This window comes from Trachypithecus francoisi, unplaced genomic scaffold, assembly GCF_009764315.1.
Source record: "Trachypithecus francoisi isolate TF-2019V2 unplaced genomic scaffold, Tfra_2.0 Lachesis_group2, whole genome shotgun sequence".
Classification (NCBI taxonomy): domain Eukaryota; kingdom Metazoa; phylum Chordata; class Mammalia; order Primates; family Cercopithecidae; genus Trachypithecus; species Trachypithecus francoisi.
This window is the reverse complement of record NW_022681465.1, coordinates 54,057,127-54,083,460: the sequence shown is the minus strand read 5'-3', so window position 1 is coordinate 54,083,460 and position 26,334 is coordinate 54,057,127. Positions and strand designations below refer to the sequence as shown.

The following is a 26,334-nucleotide window of genomic DNA, read 5'->3' as shown; positions in this document are numbered from 1 at the left end:
CTGCCTCAGCCTCCCTAGTAGCTGGGATTACAGGCACCTGCCACCATGCCCGGCTACTTTTTTGTATTTTTAGTAGAGACGGGGTTTCACCATGTCGGCCAGGCTGGTCTTGAGCTCCTGTCCTCATGATCCGCCCACCTCGGCCTCCTAAATGCTGGGATTACAGGCGTGGGCCACCATGCCTGGCCGAAAGATTCTTATGTGATAACCACTAAGGGACTAACACTCTCCTTTCTCAGTGTTCATAGAACCATTATTGTCACAATGCAGGATCATCATTGACTTGGGCTCTCACTTTCTCCTTACCAGGGCCTTGAGGAGTAGGCACTGCCACTGCTCCCATGGGAGAATACCAAGTACTGCTCTGGCAGCTGCAGGAGATGTTCTGTATCTGCACTGTCCAATACAGTGGGCGCTAGCCACAAGTGTCCACTGAACGCTTGAAATTTTGCTTATTTGAATTGAGATATAAGTAGCACGGTGGCTCACGCCTGTAATTCCAGCACTTTTGGAGGCTGAGGTGGGAGGACTGCTTGAGCCCAGGAGTTTGAGACCAGCCTGGGTAACATATCAAGACCCCCATCTCTACAAAATATAGAAATAAATACATTTTAAAAATTATACACTAGAGTACAGATTTAGGGCAGAAAAAATGTAAAATGTTTCACTAATAATTCTTAAAATTAAGTATGTTTGAAATGATAGTATTTTAGATAGGTTAAATAAAAATACTGTTAACATTAGTTTCATCTGTTTATTTTTACTTCTTTTTAATGTGACTAGAACATTTTAAATTCCATGTGTAGCTCTCATTCTATTTCTATTGAACAATGCTGTTCTAGATCCTTGCTACTCAAAGGGCGGTTCTCAGGCAAGCAGCATCACTATCATCATCATCTGGGAGCTGGTTAGGAATGTGGTATCCTACACCCCACTCCAGACCTACTGGGTCAAAATTTGCATTTTAACAGAATCTCATGTGATTTGTATGCACTTTACACTTTGAGTAGCTGAGCTTCCCTAAGAATAGGACTGGCTGGTTTAGCAAACTTAAAATATAGGATGCCCAGTTAAACTTAATTTTTCAAATAAACAATAAGTTTTAAATATAGTATGTCCCAAATATTGCATGGAACATACTTATATTAAAATCATTTGTTGTTTTTTTGACATTCAGCTTTAACAGGTTATCCTACAGGTTATCTGTCAACGTTACCTAAAACTATCTTCTCTTATCCAGACCTGCTTGTTACATGAAATTCCATGGAATCAGGAAAAGAACAGAAAGAGAAAAGGAGTGGTGAACAGTAGAAGCTGGGTGAAATGAAAACAGAGAAGAAAAGACAGTATGAGGAGGGAGTAGGAATTAGATGGGGCACGGAAAGGCCACATTTAAGGCCAGCGACCCTTTTGATTTTGTAATTTTTGTTAGCAACTTTCTTCCTTATTCCTGCATTCTCCCACTTCCCCTAGTCATTCTGCTTTATTCTCCTCTTCTTATTTTCTACTGGAGTCCCCTGAGCTATGTTGGGAGAAAGTGGTGTGTGAGAGGAATAGGAATGTCTCCTTAGCTCGAAGACCCCAGCTTTCCTATAGTCCATCATCTCTTTGAAATTTCACTTACAAATAGCCCTTTTCTGCTACCAGTACTTTGTCTTTAAGCCATCAACGTTCCTAAGTGCCCCAAATGGTGACACTTGACACTTTAATTTTGGAGGATTTTCTTTATTGTGGCATTTTAATTATATTTTAAAAAAATGTAAAACAACTCTTAGGAATTGTGTCGTTTGTTTTGTTTTTCAGGCTCTTAGGGGAGTGAGGTGAAAGGAGAGGTCAGCAGGGAAGGAATAACAATCGACATTCTACTTAGCTAAGTGTTGAGTTAAGAAGAGCCTTTCATGGCCTGGCGCAGTGGCTCGTAATCCCAGCACTCTGGGGAGCCGAGGCGGGCAGATCATCTGAGGTCAATAGCACGAGACCAGCCTGGCCAACATGGTGAAACCCCGCCTCTACTAAAAATACAAAAATTAGCTGGGCGTGGTGGTGCATGCCGGTAATCCCAGCTACTCGGGAGGTTGAGGCAGGAGAATCACTTGAACTTAGGAGGTTGAGGTTGCAGTGAGCCGAGATCGCGCCATTGCACTCCAGCCTGACAGAGGGAGACTCTGAAAAAAAAAGAGCCTTTTATCCATGATCCCATTTAATCTTCACAACAATTAAATGTGTCTGTCCCCACTCCACAGATGAGGAAACAAGGCTCCAGAGGGAAAATCACCTGCCTGGTGTCAGCTTGCTCACTGGTAAGGAGCTCCTGATTCCAAAGCCGGTGCTCCTCACCGTTGCTGTCCACACCTCTTGGCAAATGGAGGCTTATGAATTCATCAGGAAACTGTGAACTAGGACATACATGTGAATTTAGGGAAGTTCCGAAGATTTTTATTTATTTATTCACCTGAAAAATACATGTAAAAATATATACTTCATAGATTTTGGGGAGAAATTAATAGCTTCCTGAAGTGTAGTATGAAATATATAACAGTATGACATATATGTAGTATGAAGTATATAAAACAAAGTCTTAAGAGTTATATGACAGTATCAAAACAATGGCAATTTCTAAAATGAGCTTAAGTGGCAAATATATTTTCTTTAAAAATTGGCTCCTTAATAATCTTTCCATGAGATGAATAATTAGAAACCTACATATTTGTTTCACTCTATACTGTAAGCATTATCAGACCCCTCCCCCTCCCACCCTACCATGGAATACATTCTGAGAAAGCTGCCCTGTTATTGGTTAAATATGCTGTCAGTCACATGGCATGAAAAGTACTGCATCTGCTCTGTTTGCATTTATGAATTAACAGATGTTCTTGCTTTGAAGAAACTGATTCTTTTCTGATGGGAAAAAAAATCTTGTTTAGTTTTTCACTGATTTTTTTATGTATAGGATTTTCACTAACCTTGGACCATATATTTGCCAGGAAGAATGTAAGGTGAGTAACTGCACATCTTTTAAAGCAATGTATTTGTGAACTTAAGTGCAAGTATGAAATTAGGTGTCTCTGTGATTTCTTTATGTTGTTTCATATCTACATTTGTTTGTGATTCAAAATGGATATGCTAGATCATACAGGTAGCTACAAAAATTATTGAACAGAGTTTATGCTTGAGGTAAAAATATAAGCTTTTTTGTAAGAGATAAGGGTTATTTGTTCAAAATATCCAAGAAACTTTTGTAGTATGTATCAAAGTATTTATCTATGAGAAAATGACTCCTCAAATCAGTGTTCAGATTTCTTTCATACTTACAAGGAAATGTTAATTCCACAGTATCTCCTGCCATTATTATGTGAGAAAAGAGTAAGAAAAAAATTGAAAACTTCAGAAATATATATCCTGTCCTTCAAAGAAAAGGTGTTAAATCGTTTTAACTGTGAAGAGATGGCAATTAAATTCCTGTTTCTATTTCTGTTGTCCCTTTGGCTCTTTTATACATCATTTAAGGAACATTTACAGCTTTTTCTATAAAAAAGAATATTCAAAATCTGAATAGCAATTAAGGTATGTCATGTCTCTCACTGACTCATTGTGTGCCATCTCAACAAATGCATCAGGGAATTTAGTGTGAACACAGTGGACAGCAGCAAGCAGGAGAGTCTGGCAAAACTCGGGTTAAAGACTCCTTAGTCCAAAACTGATAAAATCTTTACATATAGACATTAACAGTTTTTTTCTTCCATTGTTTCTGAGTCAAGGGTGCTTTCCTTCAGGTTCTCTTTTGAATAGTAAGTGACTTATATCCTTTAGGTGGTTAAAGCCTAGTCCTGGTTCCACACCTGGGTTACACAGAAATGCCTGATTTGTGTATTACACCAGTAAAATGTACACCAAGAATTAGAAAAATCCCAGTTCTGTTTTTAAGATAAAGTTAATGGGCTTAATTTTAGCTTCAGAAGCTTTAGATCTTAGATATCACGTAAGTCAATGATCATTTGAATCTAATAATATGGCTCATTAATTCATTATGAAGGAAACAACAGTTGTTGTTTTATGTGTTCTTTCAAATAATAGATCCGAAATTTAAAATATCTTTCAGCTCCCTGGGGCTATTCAATATTCTGTCTGTAGAAAGGAGGATTGTATTTTAAGTTCAATACACGGTTTCTAAACACAGAGTGAGTAGGGGTCATTATTCTCACTTTGCACATTTCTTTCTCAAGTTGGGTTTATTCTTGATCCAAAAAGAAATCCTGTGTGACCTCCCATTTTCCACTTTGATTTCAGAGTATTTTCATTAATTTCTTAGTTCATTCATGCATGCAACACATTTTAAAAATAATTGGTGCTTTTAAGTAGCGAGGCCCCATGCTAGGTGCTGGGTCTACAATGGTGAGCACAAGGTTAGTCCCTGCCCTCATGGACTAAATCTAATAGGGAAGCCCTTGTTAATCAAATGATATATATTATTCCAAATAAACTTGGAAATGTGTTGTGAAAGAAAAGTATAGGAAGCAATGAGCACATACAATAGGGGGATTGGAACTCGCAGAAGTTAGGATTGTGTTCCTGAGGAAGTGATACGCTGTCATCTTGGAGGATATGTAGAAAATCACTAGGAGGATGGAGAACATTCCAGGTGGAGGGAACAGCAGGTGCTAAGGGAAAAATGAACCATGAAGTGTTCAAGGAACTGAATAATGCTAGAGTAGCTGGAGAGGAGAGAGAAGGGAAGAGGTGAAATGAGGCAAGCACAGCTGGCAGGACGAAGTCTGCCTGGGTAATGTCTGGGTATTTGTGCCTATTTCATATATTATATTCAGTTACATTTTAACCTGTGCTACAAAGTCTGGAGTTTAGGTAGGTTAGATTATTTGGCTAAAGCATATCTTTATTATAGTTTCATTATTACTTGGATGGGAACCTCACTTTTGTTGCTCAAGAAATTAAATTTATACTCACAAGACACTTAATGTAAACCGTAATGCTAATTTATAAGTTTCTAAAGGAAGGTATCTTTTTAAAAAATTAAATTAGAAATTTTAATCAAAGTAATACACCTACATGGTTTCAAAAAATCAAAAGGTGACAAGGCACACATTAAAGGAAAAATTGTCTTCTAGTTATTTCTATAGGCAAACATTTTCAAATTTTTAGTTGTTTCTTCTCTTGGTCACTGCTTGTATTAGTCACCTTTTTTCTAGAAACAAACAACCCCTATATTACAGAAGTTTGTAGCCTCAAACATTTATTTCTTGCTCCTGTTACTTCTGACAGCTACAGGTGGGCTGCTGTGACCCTGCTCTAGCTCTGTTTCCACTTCTCATTCCAAGTCCCAGGCTGAAAGAACAGCCCCTATTTGGGCATGCCGTTCTTATGACAGAGGGAATGGGGCAAGAGATGGCAGGCACATGCAGACACTCGCAACTTCTGCAGAACTGTCACATTGTTGCTTCTGCTCATATTGCATTGGCCTGATTAAGATATATAGCTAAAACTGGAGAGTTCCCTGACCCCCCCCCTTGCAGGACATGCAACAGGGGTGTGGCGCATTTGTTTGGCCGCTGCCACATGTGCTCAAACCTTTTACAAGACGGGGAGCATGCAGACTGGCAGATGCAGGAACCAGGGCAAGTGCTTTTGGGCTCTGGCCTCATGGTAGCATCTAGGGTTGGGTGCCTGTGACTCTCAAAGCCCCAGTGAGTGTGTTGCAGTGCTCTTTTAGCTCTGCCATCTGCAGATGGCTTAAGTGTTAACCAGTTGAGTGCCCTCTTGGACCCCAGGTTTTTGTTTGGCATCCAGGAAGAGTCAGGTTACACAAGGGCTCGAAGGATGGTGAATGTGGAGGTTATATTGAGTGGTGGAGGTGGCTCTCAGCAGGATGGATGGGGAGCTGGAAGGGGGATGGAGTGGGAGATGATCTTCCCCTGGAGTGTGGCTCTCCAGCAGCCAATCTCCTCTCTGACTGTCCCCAGCCAAACTCCTCTAGATGTTCAGACACTCCTTCTTGTCTCCCCTTCTCTGTCATGCTATTCTACTGCTCTTGTTCACCTGTTCATCTGCTCATCTGCTTGTGGAGCCTGGGGTTTGGGGTTTATATGGGTACTGGATGGGGGCCTGGTGGGCCAAAAGGCAAATTTGGGCGCAGAAACAGGAAAGCCTGTTCCCATTTAGGGCCATGGGTTTCCAGGCTTAAGGGTGGGGCCTTTGCCAGGAACTGCCCTCTTCTATCCTGTATTTCCCTGTCTCCTGTCCATATAGTAGCCAAGCCTAATGATGGGGCAGGAAGCATTTTCCACCCACAGAGAGGAACTGCAAGTCATATGGCCTAGGGGGATGCAAAATCCTCTCCCAGAGAAGGAAACAAAGACTTGGTAACAATCATACAATTCACTGTACTGCCATAATATCAAAATAATATGCATAGATGATTTCTCCATTTATACATGTTAGATTTTATAACAAGTTCCTTTATTATTGACAAAGTTCCTGTCTCCAACAATGTCCTCATCTTTCTTTCCTTCACGCCCCCGCTCAATATAGTTACAATACTACTTTCAGTTCATCAGTGCTTGCATCACGATGACTATGTATATTGTTCACAGACAAGCCAGCTAGTAGACTGTATTTTGTTTGTTTCTTTTTTTTTTTTGATAACCTTTCTTTTTCCCTTGAGTTAAAAATGGCCTTTTTGTAGTTGCAATTTCAAAACATGCATAGTCTTAATTCTTTTCACATGTTCTTTCCTCCAATATGCAGTGGTCTCTCAAATTCCCCTTTCACTTAGAGATCTCTCTGTAGGTCTTCCTTTTATTGTCCTCTTGCTCCAATCTGGACTGATTCTATGTCTGATGTACAATGGTTAGTCTTAGTTTCGCTTCACCACTCTTCTAGTGAGATCTGCTGTTTATGAGAGTCTGTGCTTTCTCTTTGTTGACTGTTGCCCTTATGTTGTGGGAGCATGTCCTCCATTAGCTTCTGTGAAGGGGTGAGAGGGATGCATTGGCTGAATTCTTGCATGATTCTTGTTTTTTACTTCTGCAAGCTTAATAGGACATTTTCTTTATCCTTAGCTCCAAAATGATGCAAGTACCTTAACTCACAAAAATCAACTCAAAATGGACCTAAGTGTAAAAGTTAAAATTTGAAAACTTCTAGGAGAAGCACGAGAGGAAAATCTTGGTGACCTTGTTGGGCAAATATTTCTTTTAGAAACAAAAACATAGGCTATAACAGAGAAAAAGATTACATTGGACTTTCTGAAAATTAGAACTTTTGCTCTTTGAAAACCACCATTAAGAAAATGAAAAAGGAAGACAGAATGCAAGAAAATATTTCCAGTGTGTATATCGGACACAGGACTTGCATCCAGCACATATAAAGAGCACTTATGGAGGTCAATGAATTTAATTTTTAAAATGAGCAAAAGATTTAAGCACACTTCACAAAAGAAACTATATGAATGCTCTATAGGCATAAGAAAAAATGCGGGGCATCATTAATCCCCAGGGAAATGGATATTAAAATTAAACTGAGCTAGCAACCCACACCCACTGGAATGGTTAAAATTAAACATTGATGATAGCAAATGTTAGCAAGAATGTTGAATAACAGGGAAGCCAAAATTGACTGGCAGCTTTTCTAAAAAGTTACTTCTATTATGTGACTTGGTCATTCCATTCCTGGCTATTTGAGAGAAACAAAAACATATTCACACAAACTCCTATACATTAATGTTCTTAAATCTTTATTTATAGTAGCTCCAAACCAGAATCACCCCAAATATTCATGAATGTGTGCATAAACAAAGTATGGCGTATCCATACAATGAAATATTTCTTAACACTAAAACAGAATGAACTACTGACATATGCAACCACATACATGAATTTCAAAGTCATTATGGTAAGACGGAAAGAAGCCAAATGCTAAGGAATATGTATGATTCCATTTATATGCAATTGTAGAAAATGCTAACTAGGCCGGGCACGGTGGTTCACGCCTGTAATCCCAGCATTTTGGAAGGCCAAAGTGGGCAGATCACCTGAGGTCGGGAGTTCGAGATGAGCCTGACCAACATGGAGAAACACTGTCTCCACTAAAAATACAAAATTAGCCGGGTGTGGTGGTGCATGCCTGTAATCCCAGCTACTTGGGAGGCTGAGGCAGGATAATCACTTGAACCCAGGAGGTGGAGGTTGTGGTGAACTGAGATCACGCCATTGCACTCCAGCCTGGGCAGCAAGAGCGAAACTCCATCTCAAAAAAGAAAAAAGAAAATGCTAACTAATCTAAAGTGACAGAAGCAAGTCTGTAGTTTCCTCGGGTTGAGGGTGGAGGGAACAACTCTTAGCTGCAAAAATGCAAGCGGAAACTTTTTTGGGTGTTATGAACATTCTGTATTGTTATTGTGGCAATGGGGTCATGGGTATGTGCCTGTGCCAAAACTCATATAATTGTATAATTTTCATGAATGCAATTTACTGTACATAAATTATATACCTCAATAAAGTTGGTGAAAGTTAATGAATTGCATGCATGCATACATTTATTAACAGCAACTAGTAGACATCATGGTCACCAATTTGTCATCTTCAGGAATTCTCATTAGATAATAGGGATCATATTACAGAGAGAATGGTGCATTTAATTTGTAATTGGGTCCATATAATTAATTCTAAAGCACTTTATTATGATATAGATTTAGTAACTCTTCAGCTACAATTACGTTTTGCATATATTTCATGTAATATATATCTTTCTCTAGTTATAAAAATGTTGAGTTTATATGATAGCGATATATAGAGACCTTAGATTGGAATTGTTAAGTATAGAGTTTGATTTACATTCTCATATACTGTAGGTAAAACTTATGGAAAACTTAAAATATGCAATAAACAAACTGTTAAATCTTTAGGACATTTATGACAAAACTGGAGATTTAAACACTAATTTTATGTTAAATAATTATCAGTATTTTCTAGATGTAATTACGCTGTTATTTTTAAAAGTTCTTATCTTTTAGAGATATATACTGAAATGATATAATTTTTGATATTTTATTCAAACTACTATCACGTGGGGGAAGAGGGTGAGCTTGTAGGTGAAACAAGATTGGTTATAACCTGATAATTACTAAAGCTGAATGATGGGTCCAGGTACATGGGAGCTTATTATATTTTTCTGTTTATATTTGTGTATGTCTGAAATATCCTGTAATAAAAAATGTGTATATCTTTTGACTTAGAAATTTCACTTAAGGAATTTATCTTAAGGAACTTCTCATGGGTGTGAACAAACAATCCACAGTAATGTTCAATGCAGTATTGTTATAATGCTAATAAAATTGAAAACAAATACTTAAAAATAGAAATTTGGTTAAATACATTATGATACATTTCTATGATATAATACCACATGACATTAAAAATGTGTCAAAAGTATATAATTACATGGAAAATATTTGTGATATAGTTTTAAAAAAAAATTGCAAACTCTAAAACAGCATGTCCAGAAAAATCCATTTTTAAACTTTGTGAAAAGTAAATTATATACATATGTGGTGTGTGTTTGTGTGTTTGTATGCATATAGAGAAGGTATATATACACACACAAACACAAGGATACATATCGTAATTTATATGCTCATAAGTTTCCGGTATAACTTTTTGGTAATTGAGTCTGTCTTGTTTTCCAAAAGGTTGGATGTTTTGGCTTTGATATGTTAACAATGCAATGTAGTATGAAATTTCACTGTAAAATGTTTTATATGCTTTATTATTTTGTTATTTTGTATTTGTTATTGGTTAAACCTTAGCGTGTAGCACACTGCTGGGCACATAGTAGGCCCCCCTGCCCGCAATACTATTCAGTGAATAAGAATCAGGTTTGATTTAAAATAATTTTTCTGGCTGGGCATGGTGGCTCACACCTGTAATTGCAGCACTTGGGGAGGCCGAGGTGGGTGGATCACCTGAGGTAGGAGTTCAAGAGCAGCCTGGCCAACATGGTGATACCCCATCTCTACTAAAAATACAAGAATTAGTAGGGTGTGGTGGTACACCTGTAATCCCAGCTACTCAGGAGGCTGAGGCAGGAGAATCACTTGAACCCAGGAGGCAGAGGTTGCAGGGAGCCGAGATCACACCACTGGACTCCACCTTGGGCGACAGAGTGAGACTCCATCTCAAATAAAATAAAATACAATAAAAAAATTTTTGTTTCTAAAATTTTTCTTTATTTTTCATATTTGTTTTTTGAAGAACATATGTTACTTTCTCTCTCTGTTAAATGCAGAGACAACGGGGAGAGACATACTACTTTTTAAATGGGAAATTCACTATTAATAAATGAATTTTGGCAGGCTGTTTCTGCTCCTCTATTCTGAGATGTAATAAAGTGAAATATACTTCTTAAAATTTCGTATAACATCTGAATTGTAGATATTTATTCAGCATCTTTTAATTTTTTTGTTTTTTTCTAATTTCAGTTCTCCAACATCTTCAAATAAAGAAGTGGTTATGAAGAATGGTAAGATTCCAGTTGCCCACATGATTCCATGTGGGGTGGGGAAGGGCTTTTTCTGTGACAGAATTCCCTGACCAATGGTGTCTGTACCAGGAGTCAATCATGTGAAATCTTATATTAGTGTGTTCTAAACGATGAGTCAAAAGGGGCTCAAGCTTGATATATGTGACAGTGTTTAGCATATTATTGCCACTCAATTACATTAATAAATAAAGGACATTTAGCATTGGTAACCACATCATTATTTATTTGACAGATCAGAATAATGGAGGTACGAAACCAGTCCAGAATTTCACAACAATACCAATCACACAGGTATGGCTATGCCAGGAAACCAGATTGTAATCTAGCTCTAAAAAACTTAAAAACACATTTCAATCATGTGTGTGCTCCTGTGAAAATATTAATTATAATTGATTTAATAAGTAACATATTTTTGCTTCAAATTAGGGTGAGGAAATGTATTATGGAATCTCTATTTTTATTTTATTTTATTTATTTTTAAAAATTTTATTTATTTACTTTTTTGAGATGGAGTCTCCCTCTGTTGTCGCCCAGGCTGGAGTGCAGTGGTGCGATCTCGGCTCACTGCAAGCTCCACCTCCCAGACTCACACCACTCTTCTGCCTCAGCCTCCCAAGTAGCTGGGACTACAAGGCACCCACCACCACGCCCGGCTAATTTTTTGTATTTTTAGTAGAGATAGGGTTTCACCATGTTAGCCAGGATGGTCTTGATCTCCTGACCTTGTGATCCACCTGCCTTGGCCTCCCAAAATACTGGGATTACAGGCGTGAGCCACCGCGCCTGGCTAGAATCTCTTCTTTTTAAAAGTCAACTTTTATTTTGGATACAGAGGGTCCATGTGCAGATTTGTTACATGGGAGTAGTGCATGATGCTGGGGTTTGTGGTATGAATCACATCACCCTGATAGTGAGCATAGTATCCGATAGGTAGTTTTTTAACCCACTCCACTCCCTCCACTCTCCAGTCATCCACAGTGTCGATGGTTTGCATATTTATGTCCATGTGTACTCAATGCTTAGCTCCCACTTATAAGTGAGAACATGTGGTATTTGGTTTTCTGTTTATTCTAGAATCTTACAGTTGAGAAAAACTTAAAATACTTAATTTTACTTGCTCTCTTATATTTTCGTTACAATATTCAGCTTCACTTCTGTTGCTGTAATAATAATAATAATCTTTGGTTACTGGTAAGCATAAGTTGCAGCTCTCTATTAACTAATTTTTCTTTTATCTGTATTTACACTAGAGTAGTTGGCGTAAATTTCTTTCTTTGTATTGTACATTTTATGGGTTTTAATAAATGTATAATGACATGTATTTACCATTACGGGATATGAATTAGCTCTTTCATTTCTAGGAAGCCTTTTGCACCATAGGCACAAGTTCATCTCTTACGTTCTTTATATTTGGTTAATTAGGCTCTCAACTACAATCTGAGCAAAGAAGGGCATTTAGAAAAAGAACCTTGGAATGCATTCAGCTATCATGGCCCAGTTAATGTCTCCATCGATGGAATTCCTTGCATTCTCTTCTGGGTCAAAAGAATCACGATTAAATTTAAGAATCAAACCTGGCTGGACCTTACAGACGAGGCATTTGGTCAGAGGGTAACAGTGGACCCTGACAACTCAAATTGCACTGAAGAAAGTGCTAGGTATGTTGATCTCTCAGTTTGAGGAAGCCCTTAGGGCTATTGCGTTGTTAACTCTGCATTCAATTTTTTTGTCATTTCAGAAAAAAAAAAAAAAGTAGGCTCCTTTGTATAGGACCCTGACACACATCTTTGAGAAAGTATTCACTGTCTAAAATAAAGGAACAAGTCAGAAGTTAACTTCAAAAATTGTTGGCTGGGCACAGTGGCTCATGCCTGTAATCGCAGCATTTTGGGAGGCCGAGGGGGTGGATCACCTGAGATCAGGAGTTTGAGACCTGCCTGGCCAACATGGTGAAACCTCGTCTCTACAAAAATACAAAAATTAGCCGGGCATGGTGGCGGGTGCCTGTAATCCCAGCTACTCAGGAGGCTGAGGCAGGAGAATTGCTTGAACCTGGGAGGCAGAGGTTGCGGTGAGCTGAGATCCCACCATTGCACTGCAGCCTAGGCGACAGAGTGAGACTCGGTCTAAAAATAAAAATAAAAATAAAAAAGTTATATTTTCCTGGCAGTTTTCTGCTGAACCTTTTTGCTAATTGTCAGAATAACTTGTAGAAAATGAGACTTTGGAAAGCGAGGGTTCTCAAACTCATTTTGAAAACAGCAAAGGATTCCAGGCTTGGTCTCAACTCCAAATGTTAGGTGTTAAACTACTTTTATCCTATCAGGGAAGAGATCACATATCCCAGCAGGGTTATACACATTCTAGTGGGTGACACACTAGCCAGGACAAATGCTTGACTCTGTGGAGGTGGGGGCCGGGGGGGTGTGTCAGTATGCTGAAATAGTGGAATATTGCCTGTTTGCAAATGTGCAGGGCACTTTTCAATGGCTAAATTCCAGATAATTCTTTGGGACATTTCAAAATGATTGAAATAATTAGTTTTGATTTGAGAGAAGCAGATTAAACAAATAACATGTTTGAAGGGCAAATCAATTTCCAATGCGTTTTTCTGCTTTTCAGTCATCCAAGCAAAAATTTTTGTTTTTATTTATTTTGGTCCAGGGAGAGGAAATCTGGCATGTCCTGCTTGCTTTCTATAAACCTTCTTTTCAACATTTGTTGATAAAATAGACCCGTTTGGAAGATTCTCTGCATTTGTTCTGGTTTCGTTTAGATGGGTAGGGTGCTTTATATAAAGCATAACTGTGTGCGTGTGTGTGTGTGTATTCTTTTTCTACGTTATGTATTTTGGCTGGAAACATCCTTTTATTCCTGAACTTTACTTCCCACTTAAAAATTCTTGGCGATGGGTAAAAATGGAGTCTGTTAATATACAATTAAAAGTCATGTTACAAATCTGAGTATCTTGCTGTTCAGAACGACTATCTTTTATTAGGGATTTAGGGAATTGTAAGTGGAAGCATCTAGAGTCCTCTCAGATTTGTTTATCCTGTTATAGCTCAACTATCCAAGACTATCAAAGAGACTATGGGATGCTGAGAGCTCAGGACCTTTTCCTGGGGTGCTAATTAATTCCCCACAGGGCTCTTTATTTGTGGTCAGTTGCACAGAGAGAGGCTGCCTACTTGGGGATAATCTTGGCTGTCTGTGGCTGACTGGCTCTCCTTGATTCCATTTATCCTGACCCTAGGGCATTTGTGGGAGAAAATCAGGGTCCTACAGTTATTTGTTTTTTATTTTATTTTATTATTTTATTTTAAAGACAGAGTTTTGCTTGTTGCCCAAGCTGGAGTGCAATGGCACGATCTCAACTCACTGCAACCTCTGCCTCCCAGGTTCAAGTGATTCTCCTGCCTCTGCCTCCTGAGTAGCTGGGATTACAGGCAGGTGCCACCACACCTGACTACTTGTTTGTATTTTTAGTAGAGACAGACAGCGTTTCACCATGTTGGCCATACTGGTCTTGAACTCCTGACCTCAGGTGATCTGCCCACCTTGCGTTCTCCCAAAGTGCTGGGATTACAGGTGTGAGCTGCCGCGCCCGGCCACCTACAGCTTTTTTTTTTTTTTTGGGTGGGTTTTAGAGACCTTGTGATTACTGGGAACCTAGAGACAGAAAGAATGAAAACTTGGCCTCTAGGCCCACTTCTACCAGAGAGCTTTGTGATTTTATAGGCAGGACATGTAGGATCATCATCTGTCAAATGGAGATGATGGCATCTATTCATTATAGCTATGAGGCCTTGAGCGTTTACTGTGGGCCAGGCACAGTGCGAGGTCTTCATAGGCCCATGTCTGTTATTCCTCACAGTAATTCTCGGAGTCACAGGCAGTTATCATGACAGAGGTTAGAAAACTTGCTAACGTCATGGAGCATGTATGTTCATAGAGCTGGGGTTTAAAACATCTTTAAAAATGACCATTTATCTTCTTCCTCTTGGCCCTATCTTACAAGGTTGTGGAAAACACATGAGGAAATATATGCATAAGCACTTTGAGATCTTGTTGAGTGCTGTTCAGAGTATTAATAGTAGTAGCATTCTTTTCCTTCCTGGCATCCCAGTGATAACTAGAGTGAAACAGTGTCTAATTTCTTCAGTAAGCTTTGGGTCTCACAGGACACAAATTAAAGATTGGGCAGAACCTGACTGTCTTTTTGGACACTGCCTTAGAATTCTATTCAGGTGTGAGCCCTGAGTGTGCAGCGTCCACCTGCTGGAGTCCTGCACAGGTGAGTGTGCAGGCATCCTAGACAGCCTGCCCACAGAGGGGCAACAGGAGGCTTCTAGGAAGGGAGGTCTCAGCTGCTGAGACCTAGTGGCTGATTCCTGTGAATTCCATGGATGAGCCAGATGCCCTTGTGCTGGCAAGGAAATCTTAAGATCTCAAGAAGCAGAATGGGAGTTGCTGAAATAACAAACCGAAACAAAGACATAACCATGTAAGGTCAAAAGCACAGATTAAAAAAAGATGACCACGTTTTAGCTCTTGGAAACAAAATGTTCAGAGAGAGGCAAATTATTGGCAGATGGATTTGCTACGGAAGTCTTTTTAAATAGTGAAAGCCCTGCAAATAGAGCATAATCCCAGCATCTGTGTGTAGTTGGAATTTAGGCAATTATAGCCTGAAGAATTCAGAATCCATTTTACATGTGTGAGAGTAGGGCGCTTGAAAGAGTAAAAAGAGCTCCTTTTTGAACAGCTCTTGTTCCAGGTTGTATTTCTCCTTTGTGTTCCCAATTGATGGCACAGTACCTGATACTTAAAGGTCCTCATGGCTGAGCACGGTGGCTCACACCTATAATCCCAGCACTTTGGGAGGCCAAGATGGGCAGATCACCTGAGATTAGGAGTTGGGGACCAGCCTGGCCAACATGATGAACCCTATCTTTACCAAAGATAAAAAAATTAGCCAGGTGTAGTGGTGCATGCCTGTAGTCCCAGCTACACAGGAGGCTGAGATGAGAGGATTGCTTGAGCCTGGAAGTTGGAGGGTGCAGTAAATGGAGATTATGCCACTGCCCCTGAGCCTGTGTGACAGAACAAGACCCTGTCTCAAAGAACAAAAAAAGGTAACAAACATTTTCATTATGCCTCAACGTTTCTGTGTGTTTCTTAGTAATGCATCTTTCCAACCACTGTCACATCTCCAGGTAACCACTGATCTGCTATCATTATCAATTAGTTTACACATTCTAGAATTTTATATAAATATAATCACATGTGTGTACTCTTTTTTAGTGTAGCCACTGTCACTTAGCTTAATGATTTTGATAATCTTCCATGTTATTGCATGTGTTAATGGTATTTCCCTTTTCATTGCTGAGTAGTAGTCCATATTATAGATGCACCACAGCTTACTTATCTGTTCACCTGTTGATAGAAATTTGTTTTTTCCCTCACTTTTTGAATAACTTTCCCACTAAAGTCACTATGAACATTCATGTACAAGTCTTTGTGGCAGCAGGTATTTTCATCTCTCTTATCTGTCATTCCAACTAGGAGTAGAATGCCTGGATCATATGGTATGTGTGTGTTTACCTTTTTAGAAAACAGCCAAGCTGTTTTTTAAGTGGCCACATCTTTTCCTTTTTTCCAGCATCGTATGAGAGTTCCAGTTGCTTCCCATTCTCACTAACACTTCGTATGGTCAGAGTGAGACTAGAGAAGGCATTTTTATATTTCTGCATGTTTAGGAATTTCTGAACAAATTTTTACTGGGAACTGGGTTAAAAGATAACTGTTAGAGTTAGTGAGAGATTTACCTCTTGAAAGTAATGTGTTCATGTATCAAGGGGTAATGAAACTCAAGGCCATAGAGACATTCCAGGGGTTAGAAACTCAGAGAGGCTTATCTTATCCTCCCCTTGGAGATATTTATTTACATATCATGGGTATGAGACCTGTAGCCATTTGTCTCCTTATGGTGAGCGATTTGCTTCCGCCCAAAGGCTAATTAAACTCTTTCACTCAAAGACTAATCATCCCTCTTCTCTTCCTAAGGAGAATTTATTGACGCTAGGGGAGCAAATGTTTCTCTCCCTCTCTTGGGAGGTGAGAAGGGATCCACGATCTCTCTCCTGTGTAAACTCCCAGATTGATAATTTTGGTGTTCCTCATCTGCATTACAAATCCCAATATGTGTAGGATGACATCTGGCTCTTCTCATGCTGCCTAGTGGGGGAGAATTGGATTAGAAGGGGGAACCACTATGGTTGTTCCCATGAGTAAGTCATAATTCATCTGTCTTTGCTCTGGGAAATCTTATGTTTACTCTCAGAAAAATAGGAATAAATGTAGTTATTAAAAGCTCAAGAGTCAGTTTAAAAAATGTTTTAGCCATTCTGATTCCTGTACTGTGTTATCTTTATTGTGGTTTTATTTTACATTCCCTGAATGTCTAATGGTCCTGAGCATCTTTTCATGTACTTATTGACCATTTGTATATCTTTCTTTAAAACATGCTTAAGTCTTCTGACAATTTTTACGATTTTTACATTGGGCTGTCTTTTTGTTGAGTTGTTAGTGTTATTTATTGTATTCTGGATAAAGTTCTTTATGTATACGTGTTGTGAGTATTTTCTCCTGTTGTGTGGCTTGCCTTTCTTGTTTTCTTAAACTGTCTTTTGAAGAGTAAAAATTTTGGATTTTAGTAAAATGCAGTTTATCAGTTTCTTTTATGGTTTATGCTTTTGTATTTTTTTCAGGAAACCATTGCCTACCTCAAGATTAAAAAAATGTTCTATACATTTTGTGTGTTAGGTGTTACGTGACCCACCTTGAGGTAACTTTTGAGCAGACATGAAGTTAGGGTTATTCTTATTTTCATAGACTGTGTTATTTCCTTTTCTTAGGTTGTCTTTGAAGCTTGGTGATGCTGGAAATCCCAGAAGTCTTGCTATGAGGTAGGTAGGACAGCACTTTAGAGCATCGCAGCTTCAGCACTTCAGATTAGCTCTCTAAAATGTATTCATTCCACATGTGTGAAGCAGGGGCTTGCTATATGCCCAAGCACTGTGACACATTGCATGCCACGTCAACCTAATTACACTGAAAAGTTGGTGCTGTGATATGATGGGATCCTATACTAATGCTTTCTTTCTAAAAGTTTCTACCAAAATACCCATAGTTCTTCCCTCTCCCCCATCCCCCATGCCGTCTGCATTAGGGACTTAGAAAACTCCCAGTCCTGAGAATGTAATATCCTTTTCATCTGAGAAAAGAAGAAAATAGAAATAAAGCTCTAAGGACTGGGGCTCTGGTTTGAAACTATTTTCTATAGCTTCTTGTAATGAATCACACTTTACCATTGAACTACAATGAAAAAGCCTCGTTATGTGCGTTCCCCAGCAGACAATCAACAAAGGCCTACAGTTTTTTGCTGTTTAGGTATGAAAGGATGCATCTGCCAACAGTGACTTTAGCCAAGCAGTTAGGAACGGCTCCTGAGGTGGGGGGAACAATTTGAAGGCATTATTATTATTTTTCTTATAAAAATACAGTGCTTCCCTTCCTATAAGACAAACTTGTTAGTGGAGATAAGTAGTTGTGTCTTTAACATTATTTGGGAAACCAGCAGGATTGTGCTAGGGCAGTCTTTCTTAAGCTTTGCTCTGTGGGACACTTCTGCTCTGTAAGAATATTTATAAGATTTTATGAAAAGGGGGTTCTGTGGTCAAATGTGTCTGGGAACGACTCTAAACCACGTCTTTCTCTTGGCAATTCACAGTGTAAACTTGTATGTTAAAGTTTCTGAGAAGAAATAATCTTAAGGAAGACTATTGCACTTTGTAACTTTGACTAACTCAGTGTTTCCTGTGTTTAACTTTGGAGAGCCTTCTTCCTCAGAACACTTGTCTACACATCATGGGAGACTAGTGTTTCACTGATCATAATTTAGAAAATATATGCCATCATCTTTCAGAGCAACTTTACAAGTAAATAGAATCCCACAAGGTGACCAAACACACATATCTGTTTGATCTAGAAATGGAGAATATTTTTGGTCTGTAATTCTACTTTTTTCCAAAATGAAAAATAGCTTTATTATTATTGTTGTTATTATTATTTATTCTGATGATAAAGGTATGTAGCAGAAACTGTCAGTACCCCATGAATATCTACGTGGTCCTTTCCATTTGAGAGCGCTGTATCCTACCTGCTGAACTTTCAACTCCCAGCCTCTCTTTGCCTAAAAGCTTTCTCTGGCCCACTGTCCCCAGTCCCTGGCCCAACAGCCTTCAACCAATGACTGGAGGAAACATACACACACCTCAGCTCCCTCCCCATCAGGTGAGATAACTCAGCAGCATGTGCTGTACTCTGGCTCCTAGGTTCTATCACGGCAATGAAGCCCTGCTTGTCCACATTGGAAACTTGCTTAATCATGTGCCTCTTTTAGCTGCCTTCCCTTCCTCTGTCGTTTCTTTTCTCTCCATTTTACATATTTTGAATGACTAAACTCTGAATATTTCTTATATTCACACCCTTGTCTTAGGGTCTTCTTGCAAAGGAGCCAAATAAAGACAAGAAAAACTAATGGAAACAGAAAAATCAGAAAATATTGAGCTACAGAAAGAAGAAAATGAAAATCATCAATAATCTAAACACCATTTGCAATCACTACTAATGTTTTAATCTCTATCCTTCCAGACATTTTTTTCTATGCAGTCACATAATTTTTTAAAAATTGAAATAAAATGATAATGACAAGTAAATTATGACTTTTTTCATGGCTGGAAAACAGTCCATTCCGAAAGAGTTAAGATTGGATTTGAAGCCCAGCTCTGACACTTACTCTCCGAGTGAGCTCGTTCAAGCCCTTTGTGTTTTAGATTCCTTGCCTGTGAAATTAGAATAAGGATATTATCTATCACATAGTGTTGTAGTGCAGGTTAAACACAATACACATACATAACACAGAAGCTATTAAGAGAGCTATTACCATTATTTTAAACCACAATTTAGCAAATTCTTCATTGATGTCCGTTTAAGTTTTTCTCAAATTTTTTGATGAATAAACCCATAATCAAATGTTGATTCTAAAAAAGCAAAAACAAAGCAAAACAAACCCAAACTTTGTGTTTTTTTTCTTTCGTAGGAATTTGCACTGTCCACTTTGGGGGCTGCCCTGTCACTTTCTCTTTCCCATCCATCCAGGGGAGGCTCTGCAACAAAAGTGAAGCCTCTCCCCAAGCCCGTTCTGCTGCCTGACAAAAGAGGGCGCCATTGTACTGTTCATAGACGATGCCTTGCGTCGGTAAATGTGGGAAAAGTTCTTTAGGAGTAATGCTGATTTTATAACCATTTTCAGATTCATCCTTACCAATTATAACAAGTTGTCCATCCAGAGCTGGTTTAGTTTGCGCCGAGTCGAGATCGTTTCCAACAATTCAATCCAAGCGGTCTTTAACCCAAGTGGCATATATGCTCCCTCCGGTTACTCCTACCGCTGCCAACGCGTGGGAAACCTGCCGCGGGACCAGGCCCTCTTGCTGCCCGGCAACACGGCTGATGGGTCGAGCCTGTGGGAAGTCACTCTTACTGATTTCCAGGTAATAAACTAAAACCTATGCTCAATGCACCTGCGTTTTTGGTACCACAGGAGCTCAATGTTTGTTTAAAAACACCTGAAACAAACCTAGATGCTTAAGGAAAAGAGAAGTAGATGCCTTTAAAAGAATATTGGTGGGTTTTTTCCTTTGCCTTTTAAGGTATGAAATGGAATAGGATAGAGAATTTTATCTCCCTGTACCCCCCACCCCCTACCCAGGGCTTGCTTTTGCATTCAGCTTTATCCAGCACTAATAATTATCAGTGAGGAATGCCAGCCATCTAAGCCCTAGCGAAGCTGTGGGTGAAGCCAGGGCCTGACACTTCCTGCAATGAGAGGCCCTTCTGGGGAGAGGCATTGGTGGACAATTATTTTATTTCCTTCAGGGAGTGGCACAGTGATCCTATCAGGGAAGATAAGAAGTATATCTGCAGTGTGAGTGACAGCTTTGGCAGTTAATAGGAAGGGACTCAGCGGGGAGTCAAAAATATCCCAAAGATCTTCTTGAAGGTATTTGGAGAAAGGAATGGGGTGTAAGAGATTCCCTTTCACTACCAGAATCTTAGGTTGAGAGACATTCTGTCAAGTTCCTCTATCCTGTTTACCTGTGAATGAAGCTTAGCTTGTTCCTGCCGCTCCCTGAAATAGTAGGCAGGGCTTTGCATGTACCTCTCATGGGCACATTCCAACCTTTTCCAAATATATATGGCCATTCGCATATATGCATATTCTTCCCTTCCATCCTTCCCAAGCTTCTGTAGAGAAGTGTGGTGTGGATGAAAGGCAGTTTGGGGTAGGGAAGGAGCTCACATTTTGGAGTCAGACAGACCTGGTTTCAAATTACTGCTCAGCCACCAGGGCAAGTTACTTAACCTCTCTCAATTTCTCACCTATCTTTGTTAATGTAAGGACTACGTGGCCTAAGATACGTAGAAACACTCAGTAGTGCGCCAGGAGTGGACTAACAATAATTGCTACATGTGAGTGTCCCGTGTGTGTTGGTGCTGTGGTTGTTATTTTATGTACTTTGTCTTCAGAACTTACCATAATGCTGCAAGGTCCTTTTATGAATGAGGTGACTGAATCTCTGATAATCACATAATTTTTCTAAGGAGTATAACTGGTAGAGTTAATGGCAGAGGCACGACTCAAATTCTGGACAGTTTGGTTCCAAGGATTCTTTTGTGTGTGTATGTATAAAATGTTTATAAATATTAATATATATTATGTATGTGTATGTTTATACATGTGGGTATGTGTGTCTGTATATATATATATACAGAAATGGCAGTGAGGATACAATGACAACAAGGAATATTTTACAAATAATTTTGCCTAATTAGATCAGGGGAATTGATTGCTTTATACTTCTACCTTGTTCCAGAAATGACTTAGTTGACTTATGGAAATACTACTTATGAAAAATTACTTTCAAAAATAGGCGAATCATTTCACAGCCATTAGGATGGCTATTATAAACAACAACAAACAGAAAATAATAAGTGTTGGCAAGGCCAGGGAGAAGTTGGAACTCTTGTGCATTGCTGTTGGGAATGTAAAATGGTGTGGATGCTGTGGCAAATAATATGGAGTTTCCTCAAGAAGTTAAACATACAATCACCAAGGGATCCAGCAACTCTACTTCTGGCTATGTACTCCAAATAATTGAAAGCAGGGACTTGAACAGCTTTCACCTATGTTTATACCTACGTTCATGGGCAGCATTATTCACAATAACCAAAAGGTACAAGCAACCTGAATGTCTATCAATGGACGAATGGATCAACAAACCTATTGTATATATACAGTGGAATATTATTCAGCATTAAAAATGAAGAAAATTTTGGGAGTGGTGGCTCATGCCTTTAAACCCAGCACTTAGGGAGGCTGAGGCGGGAGGATCACTCTTGAGCCCAGGAGTTTGAGACCAGCCTAGGCAATATAGTGAGACCCCCATCTCTACAAACAATTTTTAAAAAAGAAATCAACTGGGGGCATAGTGGTATCACCTGTAGTCCCAGCTACTTGGGAGGCTGAGGTAGGAGGATTGCTTGAGCCCAGCAGGTCGAGGCTTCAGTGAGCCAAGATTCTACCACTGCACTCCAACCTGAGTGACAGATGTCTCAAAAAAATTAAATTTAAAAAGAGGAAGGAAATTTGGATACATGCTACAACATAAATGAATGTTGAAGACATTATGCTAAGTGGAATAAGCCAGCCACAACAGAACAAATATTGCATCATTTCACTTATATGAGGTACTTACAGTTGTCAAACCCCGAGATGGAAAGTAGAATAGTAGTTGCCAGGGACTGAAGGGAGGAGGGAATGGGCAGTTAGTGTTTAATGGGAGTAATGTTTCAGTATTGCAAGATGTGAAAATGTTCTGGAGATGGACGGCAGCAATGGTTGCACAACAATGTGAATGTACTTAATAGCCCTGAACTGTATACACTTAACATGGTTAGATGGTAAATTTTTATATCATATATATTTTGTAATAAACAATTAAAACAAAAAATTTAGCAAAGACGTAGGGGCAGAGAAAAACAAAGGAAGAAAAGGTCAGTTAGAGCCACCAGTGAGGTTAATATACAAAACCACGAGACCATTTGTCTGCACTGACTGGAGGCGGCACAGGAATTTGGCTCTGAAGTTCTGGAGCAGGCAGTATGAGAAACACTCAGTTACATATTTTCAGGGTCCCTAAGACCGCTGCCAGTGTGCTTGGGATGAGCACATTCATCCCTGGTGGTGTGAGATGTGTACATCCTCATCAGCATTCGTACCATAAACACGGCTTTCAGGGGGACAGGTGGGCCTTGTTGTAACCCCCTTCATGTGAAGAGATGGCAGAACACAAGTTCAGTCCAGTGGAGAGGAGGTGGTGGCGATGGTGGCTGAGGTATGTGTACAAAAGGCTGCTGTCCACATGCGCAGCTCTACTGGCCTGGCTTATGGTGGGAATAGAGTATAGAGCGATGTGGCTGGTGCGGCAAACTCAAGTACCTTGGGTAACTGGTGATTTGGGCTGGGACTGTGGCAAAGAGTAGCCTTCATCACAGTGAGCATTTTACAAATTCAACCGCGCTGATTTTTGCTTTGTAGGAATGCAGGGCTGGTGTTGCTGAATCTTTTCAATAGAAGCTAGATTGGTGGATTCTCACAGGAAATTTTCAGGATATTCCGAGCACTGCGTCAAACAAAACTCACCTGCGGGCTAGAAACAGCATGTCTCTATAACCTCTAGTCCAGGAAATGGGTGGACAGTGTATCAGGCATTCTCCACACTTACTGTTCTCAACCAAGTCTTGTTAAGAATTAGTGGCAGTTGGCCAGGTATGGTGGCTCATGCCTGTAATCCCAGCACTTTAGGAGGCCGAGATGGGTGGATCACCTGAGGTCAGGAGTTCGAGACTAGCCTGGCCAACATGGGGAAACCCTGCCTCTACTGAAAATACAAAATTTAGCTGGGCATGGTGGCAAGCGCCTGTAATCCCAGCTACTTAGGAGGCTGAGGCAGGAGAATCGCTTGAGCCCTGAAAGTGGAGGTTACAGTGAGCTGAAATCCTGCCATTGCACGCCAGCCTGGGCGACAAGAGCAAAACTCTGTCTCAAAAAAAAAAAAAAGAATTAAGTGTCGGTCAACTTGAGGACATTCTCCTTGGCTGGAGTTGCAGAATCAAGTGAGGTCATCTTTTGTCATGGCGGAGCTCGACTCTTCAGGCACCAGTTTAAAGAGAGGGTCACTCTGCCTCTTCACAGGAGAGGCGGAGCAGGGATCCCCAAAGCCAGAACAAGAGTCTTCTTCAGAAGCTGCTTTGGGTTCAATTAAGAGCACAGACAGTTGGGTGAGCAAGGCCCCTTGCATCTATGGAGTGATGGGCGGCCTCAATAATTCTAACACACACGGGACAATGCCAAAGTGCTCACTTAAGCCATCAAAGTGAATTTTCAGTAAAGCACTCATGGATAGTCGTCTGATGTACTCTTCAAAAACCGAGTAGGTGTCTGAATGAGGCAATGCTGTGTAGGGTCATACTTTTAAAGCCAGCTAGACAGGGGGCTATCTTCCACAAGCGATGGCTCTTGTTTTAAAGTAATTGCTTTGTAGTCCTGTTTCATTTTGACAGTATTAGATATCAGTGCCAGTTCTCAATTTGAACCTCTCTTTCTTTCAAGTAATGATACCATTTCATCTGCACATAATGGAAAGCTTTTCTTTCTATTTGGTTGGTGCAAAAGTGATTGTGGTTTTTGCCATTAAAAGTAATGGGTAGGATGCAAGGAGGGGCTGGTATCCACCTCTTCCAGAAATGGGACGAAGTCTGTATGGTAAAACCAATAGAGAGAGAGGGTAGGGAGGAGGAAGAGACAGAACCCACCAGGAGCTATGGAGTGCGAGTCTGATGCCCACTGCCCAGGTTTCAATTACACTGTCACAACATTTACTGTTGTGTGATTCTAGGCAAATTACTTAATTTTTCTGTGCCTCAGTTTCCTCATCCATAAAGTAGGAATGAAATAGTAACTTACTCATAGGCTCTTTGCATACTGAAAAAATTAAGGCAGTTTATGGTGCACAAAAACCTTCGATAACTGTTAGCTTTTATGATTATTATTTATCTTTTACCTCATTAAGGATCATGACATCCCCCTTCAAAGACTCTTCCTCATTACTGTCAATAGAATCAAAGGCAGAGGAATGGAGACTTAAAATCTTTGTGAAACTTATACTAGCCTTATAAAATTTTGAGTGTGCTTTGGATTTTAGAGACAACACAGCAGTTGTGGTTTTTCCATGAAATGGAATATTTCTAAGGATCAGATTAAAAGAGGTTTTCTTGCAGAGCCTTGAAATCAAGGTTTATTTCAGTCTTGAATTTCATGAGCCTCCTAGTTATGACAACCATACATCCTAGAATTTCTGGGTCAGTCCTGTTTTAAGATTGAGTTGCACTGTCCCCATAAGCACAATCGCATTTGTCAAATTGTGTGGTTAAATTATTCAACAAATAGGGTGACAGTATATGAAATTTGGCTACCTAGGGGCCAGAACTACCAGCCCAACTGGGAAGTAGATCCTAGGAGAGAAGGGATGTATCACTTCAGCTCCTTCCTTTCTCCTGCAGATCCAAGGTTTTGCCATCAAGGGGGGACGATTTACCAAGGCCCGAGACTGCGCCTCCTCCTTCTCGCCAGCTATTCTGATTGGCCTGGCAATGTCCCTGATCCTGCTGCTGGTATTGGCCTACGCCTTGCACATGCTCATCTACCTGCGGTATCTGGACCAGCACTACAATCTCATCACCTCTCCTGCCCACTTCCCGCAGCTGAAAGCTCGAGACACAGCTGATGAGAAGGAGCTGCTGAGGAGCCAGGGGGCTGAATGCTATGAACTGAGAAGCCAAAAGATCAGCAAAATCTATGTTTAGCAGCACAGGCTGGCCCCCACCACGTCCACAGTGGGCTCCGAAAGTTGTTTCTGTTCTATGCTATTTGACTTGTGAATTACAGATTTTCACCAAATGGATTGATTACAAAAGAAAAAAAAAAAAGAAAAAACAGAAAAAGGAAATATATAATTCTTTTTGAACCATCCACTGGCCTACGTAGGTAGACTTGGGGCAATGAAAAATGGCATCTCAGGGACCCCACAAAGACAAATATGACTGTCAGTTGCCTCAAAGTACCCTGAAAGCAAAGGAGTATTGCAAGTAGGGAAAAAGAAGGAGAAAGAGAGAGAGAGAAAGAAAAAGAAGAAGGAGGAGGAGGCGGGGAGGAAGGAGGGAGCGATGGAGGAAGAGAGAGAGAAAGATTGGCAACACAGAGAAGGGGAAACACACTCGGTCCTCCTTGCCTGTGCCAGTTTGGATGTGATAATTATAGAAATAATAAACCCAAGATTATCTGGAGGTTCATAATTTAAACTATTTTGTAACATAATTTGCATTTCTAGATATTATGTCCCAATTTTGTTTTAAAAATAGTCTTTTTCTCTTTCACAGAAATGTTGAGGGAGGACTCCAGTCCATGTGGCAGAGCACTTTATTTAAGGACCTTCTTGTCCTTTACTTTGCTGTTCAGAAGCAGTACAGCTCCATCCGTGAAGTAGGGGTAATGGTGTTGGCCATATTTTACCTTTCCATCTGGTCATGGTGCCAGCA

At 39.9% G+C, this 26,334-nt stretch overlaps 1 protein-coding gene across 9 annotated transcripts in view; it reads left to right on the top strand.

The window, feature by feature from the left end:
* Window positions 1-25,938, top strand: part of ATP6AP1L (ATPase H+ transporting accessory protein 1 like) — a 45,193-nt gene extending 19,255 nt beyond the window's left edge. For 3 of the 9 annotated variants that reach the window (XM_033179219.1, XM_033179220.1, XM_033179224.1), the window contains exons 2-9: window positions 2,244-2,300; window positions 2,951-2,996; window positions 10,490-10,530; window positions 10,784-10,842; window positions 11,974-12,209; window positions 17,469-17,519; window positions 19,928-20,168; window positions 25,300-25,938. In XM_033179219.1, coding sequence (XP_033035110.1) covers window positions 10,521-10,530; window positions 10,784-10,842; window positions 11,974-12,209; window positions 17,469-17,519; window positions 19,928-20,168; window positions 25,300-25,602 — 900 coding nt within the window. In that variant the 5' untranslated portion in view covers window positions 2,244-2,300; window positions 2,951-2,996; window positions 10,490-10,520 and the 3' untranslated portion in view covers window positions 25,603-25,938. Of the gene's footprint in view, window positions 1-2,243; window positions 2,301-2,950; window positions 2,997-10,489; window positions 10,531-10,783; window positions 10,843-11,973; window positions 12,210-12,743; window positions 12,847-17,467; window positions 17,520-19,927; window positions 20,169-25,299 lie in introns of those variants that run through there. The other 6 variants (XM_033179221.1, XM_033179222.1, XM_033179226.1 and 3 more) reach the window with 4 other exon arrangements.
* Window positions 25,939-26,334: the final 396 nt, after the last annotated feature.